At 36.6% G+C, this 14,005-nt stretch overlaps 1 protein-coding gene across 5 annotated transcripts in view; it reads right to left on the reverse strand.

Annotated features, from left to right (window-relative positions):
- Positions 1-14,005, reverse strand: part of LOC106878549 (uncharacterized) — a 319,929-nt gene that overhangs the window by 181,582 nt on the left and 124,342 nt on the right. For all 5 annotated transcript variants that reach the window (XM_052977987.1, XM_052977982.1, XM_052977966.1 and 2 more), the window contains exon 2: positions 13,027-13,183. Coding sequence is in view for 2 of the 5 variants with exons in the window: in XM_052977966.1 (XP_052833926.1) it covers positions 13,027-13,183 (157 nt within the window). In the remaining 3 variants the exon portion in view is untranslated. The remainder of the gene's footprint in view (positions 1-13,026; positions 13,184-14,005) is intronic.

Consider the following 14,005-nt stretch of genomic DNA (forward strand, 5'->3'; position numbering starts at 1 on the left):
ATATATATATATATATATATATATATATATATATATATATATACGCATGCGTGAACTGTCTAAGATACCATAAGTCAGAAAAAAGGTGCACTTGTATATCTGTCAATACATAACCTTATGCTCATCGGAGTTAGCTGATATAGAAAAAAATATGGCGACTGCTCTCTATTGTTGGAGGTAGATTAACGCATGCAGTTTGCGGCTGCTGTGAAAAAGGGTTTGGAGATTAGGTTAGAAGTTATATCCCTTGGTTGGGTCCCCACAAACACTTGAAGATAACTTTTACCGGCCTTACAGCGTACCCAATCAAGGGATATGACTCCTAACCTAATCCCTGGCCATTTTTCATGACTTTGTCCACAGCAGCTGCAAACCAGATGTGCTAATCCACCTCCGACAATAGAGAGCAGTCACTATATTCTGTTTCATATCGGCTAACTCTAATGAGTGTAAGATTATATAATCGGACTGTTACCTAACACTCCATTGTATTCCTAGCATGAAACCAGCTGTGATGGATATATAATACTGTACATTTCGGATGATGATAATATATATATATATACATACACACACACACACACACACATAAATGCACCTTGATATGCACATAAAAATAATGATATAGATCTCATTCTCTTCATTGTACATCAGTAGGGTGTGAGTCATTCTGTCAATAAATATTATACATACACTGATTATATCTCACTTCTTTACTTATTTGCCAATCTGAATTTTGAAGGTTATTTTCACTACTCAAGTGGTTGAGGACTTCACAAAATGAGCATCTGCAAAGCCCCTACAGCCAACCTCTATGAGCTAGCAGTGTGCATTCCAGCCTCTGGTCTAGAACTTATCCCCCACTTCCTCGTACTTTATGTGATTCTTCTCAATCATTTCCCCAACATACTCTTTCCAGAAACCCATAGATTCCAGCATGACCAGTTGCTAGTTGCCTAAGGTGATGATCATGACTGACTATCGTGATGTTGCTATCACGTGTTGTGGGAACTTCAGTTGCTTGCTCAGATCAATGTACATATAAATGAATGAATGAGAGACACAGAGTGAGGGACAGAGACAGAGTGATGGGCAGACAGAGAAAGAGAGAGTGCGATAGACAGAGACAGACAGATAGGGAGCAGGGTATCTTTAATAAAAATAGATAATTTTCTGAGAGACCAAATTGCTTGTCAGGGTTACTTTTCACAGTATAAAGCAGCTTACCTTGTCAAGATATTCAAGTAAGGTACAAAGGTTTAACACTTAAAATTAAACTGTTCAAATGCTTTGATTATTATATCGGAACAAAGTGTAATATTCCTCCAAGTGGAAATTCATGGAATATTTTTACTAGTCTTGCTTTTTAATGTTTGTTTTATCTTTTTTTTTTCCTTCTTTATCTTTTACCTTTTACTTGTTGCAGTCATTGGGCTGTGGTCATGTTGCCACATCGCATTTAATTGAGCCCAGTACTTTTTCTTTAAGCCTGTATTCTATCAATATCTTCTGCCAAGCTATTTAGTTATAAGAAGGTAAACAAATCAACACCAATAGTCAATCGAGGTTGAGACACACACACACACACACATAAAATCCACTACTTACAGATTGACTCATGGCCTATGGCTATATAGAAGACACTTCTCCAAGGTGCCATACAGTGGAACTGAACCCAGAACCATGTGGTTGGGAAGAAAATGTCTTCACACAGCCATGCCAGCACCTGTATAAAATCTTTTTTAGAAAATAATTGCCTTAAGTTCCTTTTTTTTATTTATTTAATTAGAGTTTTCAGAAATATAAATTAAAAAACTGCAGAGTAGGATATAACAAAGCGTCTGAAGTTCTGAAAATGATGAATACAAACTAGTCTCTTTTTAATAGCAATTGACATATGTATGACAATATTTAACTGGATCACTACATATTTCAAGAAGACAGTCATATACCTCACACTCATTACACCTAACCACAACTAAAATACATAAACACAATGCAAATACATTGCTACAAATGATAGACCTTATAATGTTTGATAATCTCCCTCAGCAACTTCATGTATACTGCTCCGAAAAACTGCAACTCTAAAAAACTTCAAGCACAATCAGTTGGTAACCCTCAACAAATCTTAAGTAAGACCAATATTATCTGAGTTGGTCCAGGTTGATTTCAACTATACACTTCCCTCTATATTATGTGGCCTTCAAAGATGGTGAGCTGGCAGAATCATTAGCACGTCAGGCAAAGTGCTTAGTGGTATTTTGTCTGCTTTTACATTCTTAGTTCATATTCTGCTGAAGCTAACTTTGCTTTTCATCTTTTCAGGGCTGATAAAATAAGTACCAGTTGACAATGGGGTTAATGTAATCAATTTACCCAACCCTTGAAATCGCTGGCCTTGTGAAAAAAAATTGAAATCAATATTATGCTGCCTTCTCCCAACATTAACAAACTACTTTTATTGTTATTTCTTAATGTTATCATTATACTTTTATTGTTTAACCCTCAGTCAACCCTGATCAAGTAAACCCATCATCAAAGATACTCAAATCTTGGCCTTTTTTTATAGGAATAGTGTTGTGTGTAATTTTTAAGATGACAGAATGTGATATGAGCACTAGCGTAGCTAGAGGGTGGTGGAGGGGTGATCCACCCTGGGCGGTACTTTTATGGGGGTGGCACCACTTCTGAGTCTGCTGTAGGCAACATGTATTTTTTGTGGGGGGGCCCAGAGACAGCAATCTGAAAGGCCACTCTGGGTGGCACACCCTCTAACTATGCTAGTGGATGTGAGGGAGATTTGGTTACTCGCTCTAACAGGTTAAATGACTATGTTGAAGCACCTTTATTGGCTTGTCATTGTTTTGTTTCTGCTGTTATTGTGTTCTTGTTGGAGATACCATTTAGATCAGACATAGGCAACCTTTTCCAAGATGTGGGCTACATCAGACATGACTCACCATCAAGTGAATAGCACTACTACAAAAATTCAAGGTAATTTTTCCTTTGGTGTGCCATTCAGAAAGAGCTGTAAGCCAACTGATTTGGCTATTCCATATTTTCGGTGAAATACTGTATAACTTCAACTCAAGTAAGAGAACAATTTTGTTACTTTCCAGATAAGCAATAAATTACTAATTATAATTATAAATTAATTCTAATGATACAGATACATATTTCAAATTGCCGAACCATCCAACCCACAATAACACTAAAATATAAGCTTTAGATAACTTTAATTGTCATCAATCAATTTAAAAAGTAAAATGATATTATACCAAGCTGAAACAGAAAAGAACAACAATGTAGGATTAGAATCTTATATATTTTGCTTACTAGCTGACTATATTGTTGATTACACCAGACCAGAGAGTCCTTGCCAGTCCTTCTTCTTAGATTAGATATTATAAATCTATTTTCCTGTCATATGTTGTTATACAATATCATCTCTACAAGATAATTGGCTAGTCACTTAGTGCTAAGAGGATAGGCCATACTATTAATGAACAAACAGCAAGTGGGGGTGGGACATCCCTGTTTCATGTATATAATGATAAATAACATAATAAATCAAATTATTAACAGTTAAGACTTCCTATGTTGTCTCAATAATTAATAAAGGTTTGGTGAAGCAAAAAGGAAAATAGAACTCAAAACATGATTACACACACTCACACATGTGCATGCACACAAACATGCACACATAAAGCAAACACACAAGGTGCAGACGTGGCTGGGCGGTCAGAAACTTGCTTCCCAACCACATGATTCAGGGTTCAGTTACAATGCATGGCATCTTGGATGTCTTCTACTAGAGCCTTGGGCCAACCAAAGCCTTGTGAGTGGATTTGGTAAACAGAAACTCTGTATGTGTGTGTGTGTTACCGTGTGTGTGTGTGTGTGTGGGTGTGTGCATGCATGTCTTTGAGGCTGTTTGTCCTCCCCACCCCTTCCACTGTTTCACAATCAGTGCCAGTGTGTTTACATCCCTGTAACTTAGCAGTTCAGCAAAATAAGTACCAGGTTTTAAAAAAATAAGCCTATTTATATATATATATAGTAACTGTGTGGTAAGAAGTTTGCTTCCCAACCACATGGTTCTGAGTTCAGTCCCAATGCATGGCCCTTTGGGCAAATGACTTCTACTATAGCCTGGGCTAACTAAAGCCTTGTGAGTAGATTAGGTGGACAGACAGGAACTGAACTTCTTACTTCTTACCACATACACATACATGAAACTATTATATACAAGTATAAAATATATATATATATATATATATATATATATGTGGAAAATTGGTGAGTGTTTGTTTGTGGCGTTGTTACCTAACTCCTCCTACATCGTTTTATTGATTTTGATGAAACTTGATACATGAGTAGAACTCATGCCTGGAAACATCATGACATACTTAGATTGTTGAAAAAATTGATAATACGGCCCCTGGAAGGTACCTTTATATCTACCTCATATAACTAATTTTTTTTTAAACATCCAAGAAAATAACCCATAGCACGAGCACAATATTTTTTTTTAAATACTCAAGGGAAAAACCCATTTCATTGTTTATGTTCGATTAATTTGAATATTGATTTTTTTGTGTCCAATTTCTAATTTTTGCAGGCAATATCACTTTTTTATTTTATTTGACATGTGAGTAGAACTCATGTCTGGAAACTTTGTGACATACTTAGATTATTGAAAAAAATTGATAATGGGGCCCATCCAATGTATCCTCCTATCTACTACATATTACTAATATTTTATTTAAACCCAAGGGAAATAATCCATATCACCTGCAGTTTTTAGCAAAGCAATCAATATCTGATTCTCACGATCAGTCGACCTAATTCTGCATTTCACTACTCACACTTTTGAACTGCTAAACCTTATTATTGCACTTACTTAATATGAATCTTAAACCTTAGAGACTTCATTCATACATTTCTATACATACATACTTTTTTGAATACCCACTACTCCGATTATTCTGCATTTTTACAGTTACACTTTCTCCATGACAGTAGATAAATTTTTTTTTCCACAATGTATTTGTAGTAGCTTCATGCAGGCATAGCATAGATTCGATCTTCAACTACCAAATTTCACTTAACAATTCAACAGCGCTTTTCTCACAGTAAAACAATAGTTTTTCTGTGAATGACAACCTCCCTTGCCAACCACCGACAACCTCTCTCGCCAACCTCCGACAATCTTTTTCACCAACCTCCGAAAACCTCTCTCACTAACCGCCAACAATTTCTCCATCCTCTAGCTGACAGTTTCTGTACTTTTTCGTGATGGAAAATACACCTTTTGTGGCAGTTATAACAAAATTGCTTTTAATAAGGCATTTATTATATAGTAATAAGGCATTTCAATAGAACATCTTTACCCATGGGAATTATCAGGTACACCAGCTAGTATATATATATATATATATATATATATATATATATATATATATATATATATATATATATATATACACACACAAATTATATATATCTACACACAATTTATATATATACACACAAATTATATATATACACACAAATTAATCAGAAGTCACAGAGTGATTCAAGGTCAGGCAGTTTCATGCACTAGCACTTATCAAATATGTTCCAAATTATGGGGATTACATTTATGTGGACCAAATACATTATAATTCTCTCTGGATTGTTCTAGAATTATATAAACAATTACAAGGTCACATGAATAATACATATATTTTCAAAAGAAATATAATAATTAATATCAAAATTTAATATTCCAGCAGCTTTTGCAATCATGAATTTATGTTCAGTCCTACTGCATGGCACCTTGGGCAAATGTCTTCTACTAAAGCTCTGGACTGACCAAAGCCTTGAGAATAAATTTGGTTAAGGGAAACTTAAAAAGAAATCCATTGCATGAGTGCATATATATGTATGTCTGTGCATGTGGCATAGTGGTTGGACTGTTACACTCATAAACAGAAGATCATGGTTTCGATTCCCAAATTGGTAGTGTATTGTGTTTTTAAGCAAAACACTTCATTGCACGTAGCTCCAGTCCACTCAGCTGTAAATGGGTGATCCTGTGCTGGACTGGCATTCCATTCAGGGGGAATGTTGGCCTGCCCACCTTAGCCAGCAGGGTGGTATCATTCGAAAGCTACGATAATGAGAGGTATAACATAGCTTCTAGCAGTGTATAACATCAAATAGTTTGGCTGATACAAGGAGAGAGGGATGGATGGATAGATGGAGGGAGGGAGAGATGCATGTATGTATGTATTCTTTTATTCTTTTACTTGTTTCAATCATGACTGTGGCCATGCTGGAGCACTGCCTTGAAAGGTTTTAGCCAAACAAATTGACACCAGGACCTATTTATAATGCCTAGTACTTATTTTATCAGTCTCTTTTGCTGAACCACTAAATTATGGGGATGTAAACACACCAACATCAGTTGTCAAGCAGTGATGGGGACAAACACAGACACAAAAACATTATATATATATATATATATATATATATATATATATATACACACACACACAACAGGCTTCTTTCGTTTCCATCTACCAAATCCACTCACAAGGCTTTGGTTGGCCTGAGGCTATAGTAGAAGACATTTGCCGAATGTGCCACACAGTGGGACTGAACTGGAACCATATGGTTAGGAAGCGTATATGTATTTATGTATGTATATATGTATATAAGTTTTATTCAGTGAGCTCACTTCAGGGAAAAGACCACAGGTTCACCCTCTTTGAAGATACAAGAACCAAGTCAAAGCAACTCTGAAGGCCACTGGACTTGAGCCTAAATCGTTTGAAACACAAGCCTGAGACTGTACCAAGTGGCGGTATTCCATCACCATCAGAGCCAAAAACTTTGAAGACACCAGAAGAAAAAAGGAAGAAATCAAACAACGGGAGAGAAACGCTTGACAAAATCAACTTTGTCCTCCACCAACATTACCATGCCGTCAATGCCATTGACTCTTCTGTGCAAGGATTGGTCTACAGTCATCAATGCCATCACCATAAAGGAAGTGTTCAGCAAAGAAGAAACTAAATTCTTAGATAGACAAAGCTGATGCTGCTGATGATGTATATAAGTATTGGAGTACTATAATTGACCGTGGAGGCGCAATGGCCCAGTGGTTAGGGCAGCGGACTCGCAGTCATAGGATCGCGGTTTCGATTCCCAGACCGGGCGTTGTGAGTGTTTATTGAACGAAAACACCTAAAGCTCCACGAGGCTCCGGCAGGGGTTGGTGGCGAACCCTGCTGTACTCTTTCACCACAACTTTCTCTCACTCTTACTTCATGTTTCTGTTGTGCCTGGAATTCAAAGGGTCAGCCTTGTCACACACTGTGTCATGCTGAATATCCCCGAGAACTACGTTAAGGGTACACGTGTCTGTGGAGTGCTCAGCCACTTGCACGTTAATTTCACGAGCAGGCTGTTCCGTTGATCGGATCAACTGGAACCCTCGATGTCGTAAGCGACGAAGTGCCAACAACAACTATAATTGACCAAAAACCCTTAAAGGTAGTGCTCTAGTATGGTCACATCCCAGTGACTGTAACCAATAAAAGATTTGTTTAAATAATTGTTAAATATTCTTAAATATCTTTTCACCAAAGGAGACCACCACCAGTTGCAATGGATGCTTTTAAAATGTGAGCTGATAATTATCCCACCCTCATAAACTCATTCAGACAAACTGTAAGAGTATATAGAAACTGAATCTAGTGTAAACAATATAGTTAGTGTACAAGAAGTGTGATGACATTTCAGGCTGTCAAGTTGCTCCACTTAGTTTTGGTATGCCAAGTGTATTATTACATATATAACATCTACTTTATATGTAAACATAAATATTTGCAGCAATAGATGAGAAAACAGAGCTGTTGAGATCTTCTATGTAAAGACACTAGTGTTTATAGAGATATAAAGTTACTGATGGAGCTATATACTGCTGCTTTTGTTGTTGTTGTTATTTAGCCCAGGTTAATCTGTCCAACACATTCTATCTGTTTTGTCATGGTAGGGTATGACATAAGAGAATTTGATTGCTATTTCTAGCAGTTCATGTGCATCTTTATTCATGTGCATATTTATTTCTTATCCTTTACTTGTTCCGGTCATTAGACTGTGGCCATGCTGGGGTACCACCTTGAAGAATTTTTAGCTGAATTAATTGACCCTCCAGCCCTATTTTGTTATGAAACCCAGTACTTATTTTATCATCTCTTTTGCCAAAAGGCAAAGTTACAGGGACATAAACACACCAACACTGGTTGTCAAGTGGTGATGGGGGACATACATGAACACACACACACATATACATAAGACAGGCTTTTTCAGTTTCTGTCTACCAAATCCACTTACAAGGTTTTGGTCAGCCTGAGCCTATCGTAGAAGATGCTTGCCCAAGATGTCATGCAGTGGGACTGAACCCAGAGCTATGTGGTTGAGAAGCAAACTTCTTACCACACAGCCACAACTGTGCCTATGATATTATCATCATCATCATCATCTTAATGTCCACTTTTCCAGGCTTGTATAGGCTGGACAGTGCTGAGGTGCACTACAGCTTATCAGGAAAGTGTAGAAGGGAGAGAAAGCAGCAACAAGTCAAATAAAAAATAGACACTGATGAAAGCTAAAAGTACATGTACGGTACTCAGGGTAAAACATGAAAATGAGAGGAATGTGAATAAAAGCAGAGAGAGTGTCACAGATAAATTTATTCCATGTTTCAACAGTTCTCAATGTGAAACAATGCTTCTGAAAGTAATGGATGTTGTGTTGTCTTATTTTCCTTTTATTTTAGTTTTACATCCAACTAAGAACAGTGCTGTTGTATCCAGTTGAACCCTTGTTCATTGAAGTGATGAGAGAGTCCAATCAATTATATAGTAACTAAAAGTGGAGTAGTCACTAATGGCAGTTTGTAGTCTCTTGAAGGTGAATTATAATCACTAATGGTATAGAAATAACAGTGAGAACCAAATTCTGTGCTTCCTGAAATTTTGTTCTATTTCATGTACTATACAAGCACTTTTGGTTTTCATCGCTGTCCTTCTTTACTTGACTTACTGCTGCTTTTAATTCCTTCATTTTTTACTCTTTTCTGACATGTTGTGGTAAGAATATTCTTCTTCTTCTTCTTCTTCTTATTATTATTATTATTAAGGTGGTAAGTTCACAGAATTGTTAGCATGCTGGGAAAAATGCTTAGTGGTATTTCATTCATCTTCCCGTTCTGAGTTCAAATTCTGCCAACGTCAACTTTGCCTTTCGTCCTTTCATGGTTGATAAAATAAGTACCAGTTGAGTACTGGGGTCGATACAATCGACTATCTCCTTTCCCCCAAATTTCAGTCCTTGTGCCTATAGTAGAAAGGATTATTATTATTATTACTATTATTATTTTATGTTTGATTTTTGCTTTACATTTGTATAAGTTGGCTCCAAGTCTCACCCAGAGACCTCAAGAGACAACTAGTTAGAAGTTCATGTCGGTGTTATGCCTAGGGTGCCATATATTTGGTTTTGTACATAGTGTTGTTCTAGAGAATGTTTAAGAAACCATAAGAAAATTATGTGTCTGTTTTAAAATTTGAGATTACATAGAAAGTATTTTGCATAGGATATGGGCAGTTCCCATGAGTACTATCTTTTGAATTTCTGCCATTTTGGGGTTTCCTGGTATCTGAGCTAGGTAGCAATCAGCCCCTTTTGCTATCATTTCCAGGGCACCTATGACAACAGGTATTGTTTTAGTTTTCAGGTTCCACATTTTGCTAATTTCTATTTCAAGATCTTTATACTTGCTCAGTTTTTGGTAGGTCTTGACAGATATTTTTATATTGATTGGGACAGTTTATCAATGAGGAGGCATGATTTTTGTCTGAAGTCTTTCAATATGATGTCTGGCTTATTTGCATCTATCTTTCTGTCAGTTTTAATGGTGAAGTTCCAGAGGAGTGAGATGTGACCATTTTCAAGCACTGGAGGTGGTTTGTGTTCCCACCAGTTTTTATCATGGGGCAAGTTCAGGTTCTTGCAAATTACTCAGTAAATATATTGGGCAGCTCTATCATGCCTGTTGAGATACTCTGTAGGTGCAAAAAGACTGCACATGGAGACAACATGATCATTGGTTTCATTTTGTTGTTGACATACACGACATGTTGGGAAGCTGCCGTTCTTTAATATGTTGGCCTGGTAGTTCCTTGTAGGTAGGCATTGATCTTGGGCTGCTATGATAAACCCTTCTGTTTCAGATTTTAAGCCAGAAACCGTTAGTCATTGATGGGTAAGGGCTTTGTCAACATCGGTATTATTTGCTCTCTTTGGGTATTTGCCATCGAGAGGTTTTTCTTGCCATTTATCAGCCAGAATATCTAAGGCAGCATTATATTCTGTCAGTTATTATTATTTTCATTATTTAATGTTGTTGCACATTCTTTAATATTATTGTATGTGAGCTCTTATGGCTAATAAAAGAATTTATTATTATTATTATTCTTGTAAGAAGAGCCAACATTAATACAAGTGCACAGGGTACTTATGGTATTAAAGAGAAGGTGACCAGATATGAAGAGAGAAGAAGAATGAACAGTAAGCAGAATACCAGAAGGAAATTTAAGAATGGAATCAAATATGCTGAGAAAACATGAATGAAGAAGAATTATTTAATTAGAGAAATGTTCAAACTAAAAGAGATGATTTGTTGCTCTTATGACATACCAGAACACTCTTTTACAACCATCAGACTGCAGCCATGCCTGAGTAACAGCTTGAACGATTTAGTTGACAGACAGATGGATGGATAGATAAATAGATAGTCATGTGTATTTGTATATGTATAGGCTGGTTTGTGTCCATAGTCTTGACATTGGCTGTCCACTGTGTAATTAATGTCATCATATACATGGTGTGATTGTTTACATCTGTTGTGGAAACATGTCTGCCATTGACTTGTTTGTCATTCAAAAGAACAGGAGGAAATAGTGTCTAACTTGGAAACTAGTGGGTGTTAGCAACAAAAAGGTCATACAGCCATAGAAAAATTATTTCAATAAGTCTAATCTCATCCATGCTAGTCTGGAAACATGAACTTTAAAACACTGAAAATGATGATGATTATGATGGAGCGTAATTTCATGAGGAGTATGGGTTAGAGAAGGGTTAAGCAACTCAATGGTACAGAGATAGATAACTGAACATTTGACAAGGACTTATAAAATAAATTTAGAATATGTCTCAAATACTTATTTTAAGATATGAAAGGTTAAGTTGATTTTGACAGAGTTATAGATTCAGAAAATGTATGCAATCAAACAACTATTAATTGTACATAATAATAAATGACACCTAGCGGTTGACCTGGCATTCCATCTTTCACTGATTTGTTCTAAAAGAACACAATAGTACGATGGATCTAACTGATTTTAATGATTATAACGATGATGATGATGTAATTTAAACTCAAGTCAGCTCTGACTAAGCAAAGCAAATGAATGGCTACATAAGGAGGTTGCTTCAGATTTGATTTCACTGTATGGTACCCAAGGTAAGTGTCACCTAGCATAGTTTTAGGACAACAAAGGCTTTGGAAATGAATTTGGCAGGCAGAAACTGTAGGAAGCGGCGAGCTGGCAGAAACGTTAGCATGCTGGGCGAAATGCTTAGCAGTATTTCGCCTGCTGCTACGTACTGAGTTCAAATTCCACCGAAGTTGACTTTGCCTTTCATCCTTTCGGGGTCGATTAAATAAGTACCAGTTATGCACTGGGGTTGATATAATCAACTTAATCCATTTGTCTGTCCTTGTTTGTCCCCTCTGTGTGTAGCCCCTTGTGGGCAGTAAAGAAATAAGAAAGTGTAGGAAGCTTTTGTGTGTGTGTGTGTGTGTGTGTGTGTGTGTGTGTGTGCGTGCGCATGCATCTGTGTGTGTGTGCATGCATCTGCGTGTGGATGCACGCATGTACATGTGCATATATGAATGCTTACAACCAAAGGTTTTGCTTAGCCAGAATGGTGAACCATATTTACATTCCTTGTTGAAATTATGATGGCTTGCTTTTTGCTTTCTAAGGTCTGTGGAATAAAAAAATCCCTTACTTGAAAAACCAGTAAGGGTTGAGAACAGGAAGAGCATCCAGTTGTAAAATTGTGCCTTAAAAAAAGTCTCCTCTCAATCTATGCTTACATAGAAAAATGTGAAAGCAAATAACACTGACAACACTTAGACTGTTGTGCAAATGAGATCTGTTCAAATTTACATACACCATAGACAGCTATAAACTACTATTCTCTCTGTGGACAAGAAGAAGTATGTGATCTCTGATATGGTATCAATAAATGCCGAAGCTAGTTAAATCAACCTATTTTCTTATCACAGAGAAAAAATTCTTGGGCTTTTATTATATCTGTCTTTGCACAACAAGACTGTTTGCTAAAATCACATACTTGTAAATTTACCTTAAATTTCTACACATACACACATGCACATATATTTGAAAAAAGATTTTTTTAACTACAAATCATTAACCCTTTAGTGTTTAAACTGGCTATATCTGGCCCAAATATTCTACTCATTTTATGCCCAAACTGGCCAGAACCAGTATCTCACATCTACCCTGCAATGTCATTCTAAAAATAAACAATTACATCTCTCAAATCTTGAAGTTACAAGATAATACCAGATTAATTTTTTAAAGTGTACATGAATAAGGATTACTTTTGACATTAATTTGAACACTAAAGGGTTAATCATATCAAAAAATCTTTAGAAAATGTAGAGTAACACGGACCTGATGGAAGGAAATGTTTGTGTAAGTGCTTTGCAGTGCTTTGTAAATATATGTAATGAGAGAATGTGTGTGAGAGAGAGGAGAGTCATGGCACAAAGACAGACATCATTATACATCAAAATAGATGAAAGAGTAAATAAAAGAAGAAAAGGTCAGAGTATCAGTGCAAAGACACCTACAGCATAAGTAAAATAGGACTTACCTCCATCAGTTAATGTGTCTGTAAAAGGTTCAGCATATGTAATAGGTATAGAAATCCTAGAAGCAGAGTTTTTGTCAGATTGGTTATCATCCGCTAATACTTTATCATTTTGGCTTGCAGAATTTTCTTCACTTTCACTGTCAGAGGAGGTCGTCAACTGAAAAATATAGCACAGATTTGTCAAAAGGCGGTGCTCCAGCATGGCCGCAGTCAAATGACTGAAACAAGTAAAAGAGTAAAAGAGTATCCTCTTAACATTTATTCCATCCGCACAATGTAAACAAAATTAGGTCTATATGATTTATTTATCATCATGGGTTGGATATTTGCTAGGATTCAATGAGTCATAGAACTGTGTTGCACTCTAACATCTGTCTTGATATGGGTTCTATGGATGGCTTCTCTTCCTAATGCCATCCACTTTACAGTGTGTACTGAATGCTTTATTCATGGCATCAGCACTAGTGAGATTGCAATCAATTTATTTGTCTCAAAATCTTTGCACTCTGAAGCACAACAGAAAGGCTATATGACTGATAGCCAGTGTATTGTGATCCAAGGATAGAATCATAACTGTGTGTGTGTGTGTGTGTGTGTGTGTGTGTGTGTGAAGGTGCGTGGCTTAGTAGTGGTTAGGGTACTTGGCTTACAGTCATAAGGTCATGAGTTCAATTCTCGGCGATGCATTGTGTCCTTGAGCAAGACACTTCATTTCATGTTGCTCCAACCCCACTCAGCTGGCAAAAATGAGTAGTACCTGTATTTCAAAGGGCCAGCCTTGTCACACTCTGAGTCATGCTGAATCTCCCTGAGAACTATGTTAGGGATACACATGCTTGTGGAGTGCTCAGCCACTTGCACGTTAATTTCACAAGCAGGCTGTTGTGTTGATCGGATCAGCTGGAACCCTCATCGTAACTGACAGAGTACCAGTTATATATATATATATATATATATATATATATATATATATATATAT

Source organism: Octopus bimaculoides, chromosome 2 (assembly GCF_001194135.2).
Source record: "Octopus bimaculoides isolate UCB-OBI-ISO-001 chromosome 2, ASM119413v2, whole genome shotgun sequence".
Taxonomy (NCBI): Eukaryota; Metazoa; Mollusca; class Cephalopoda; order Octopoda; family Octopodidae; genus Octopus; species Octopus bimaculoides.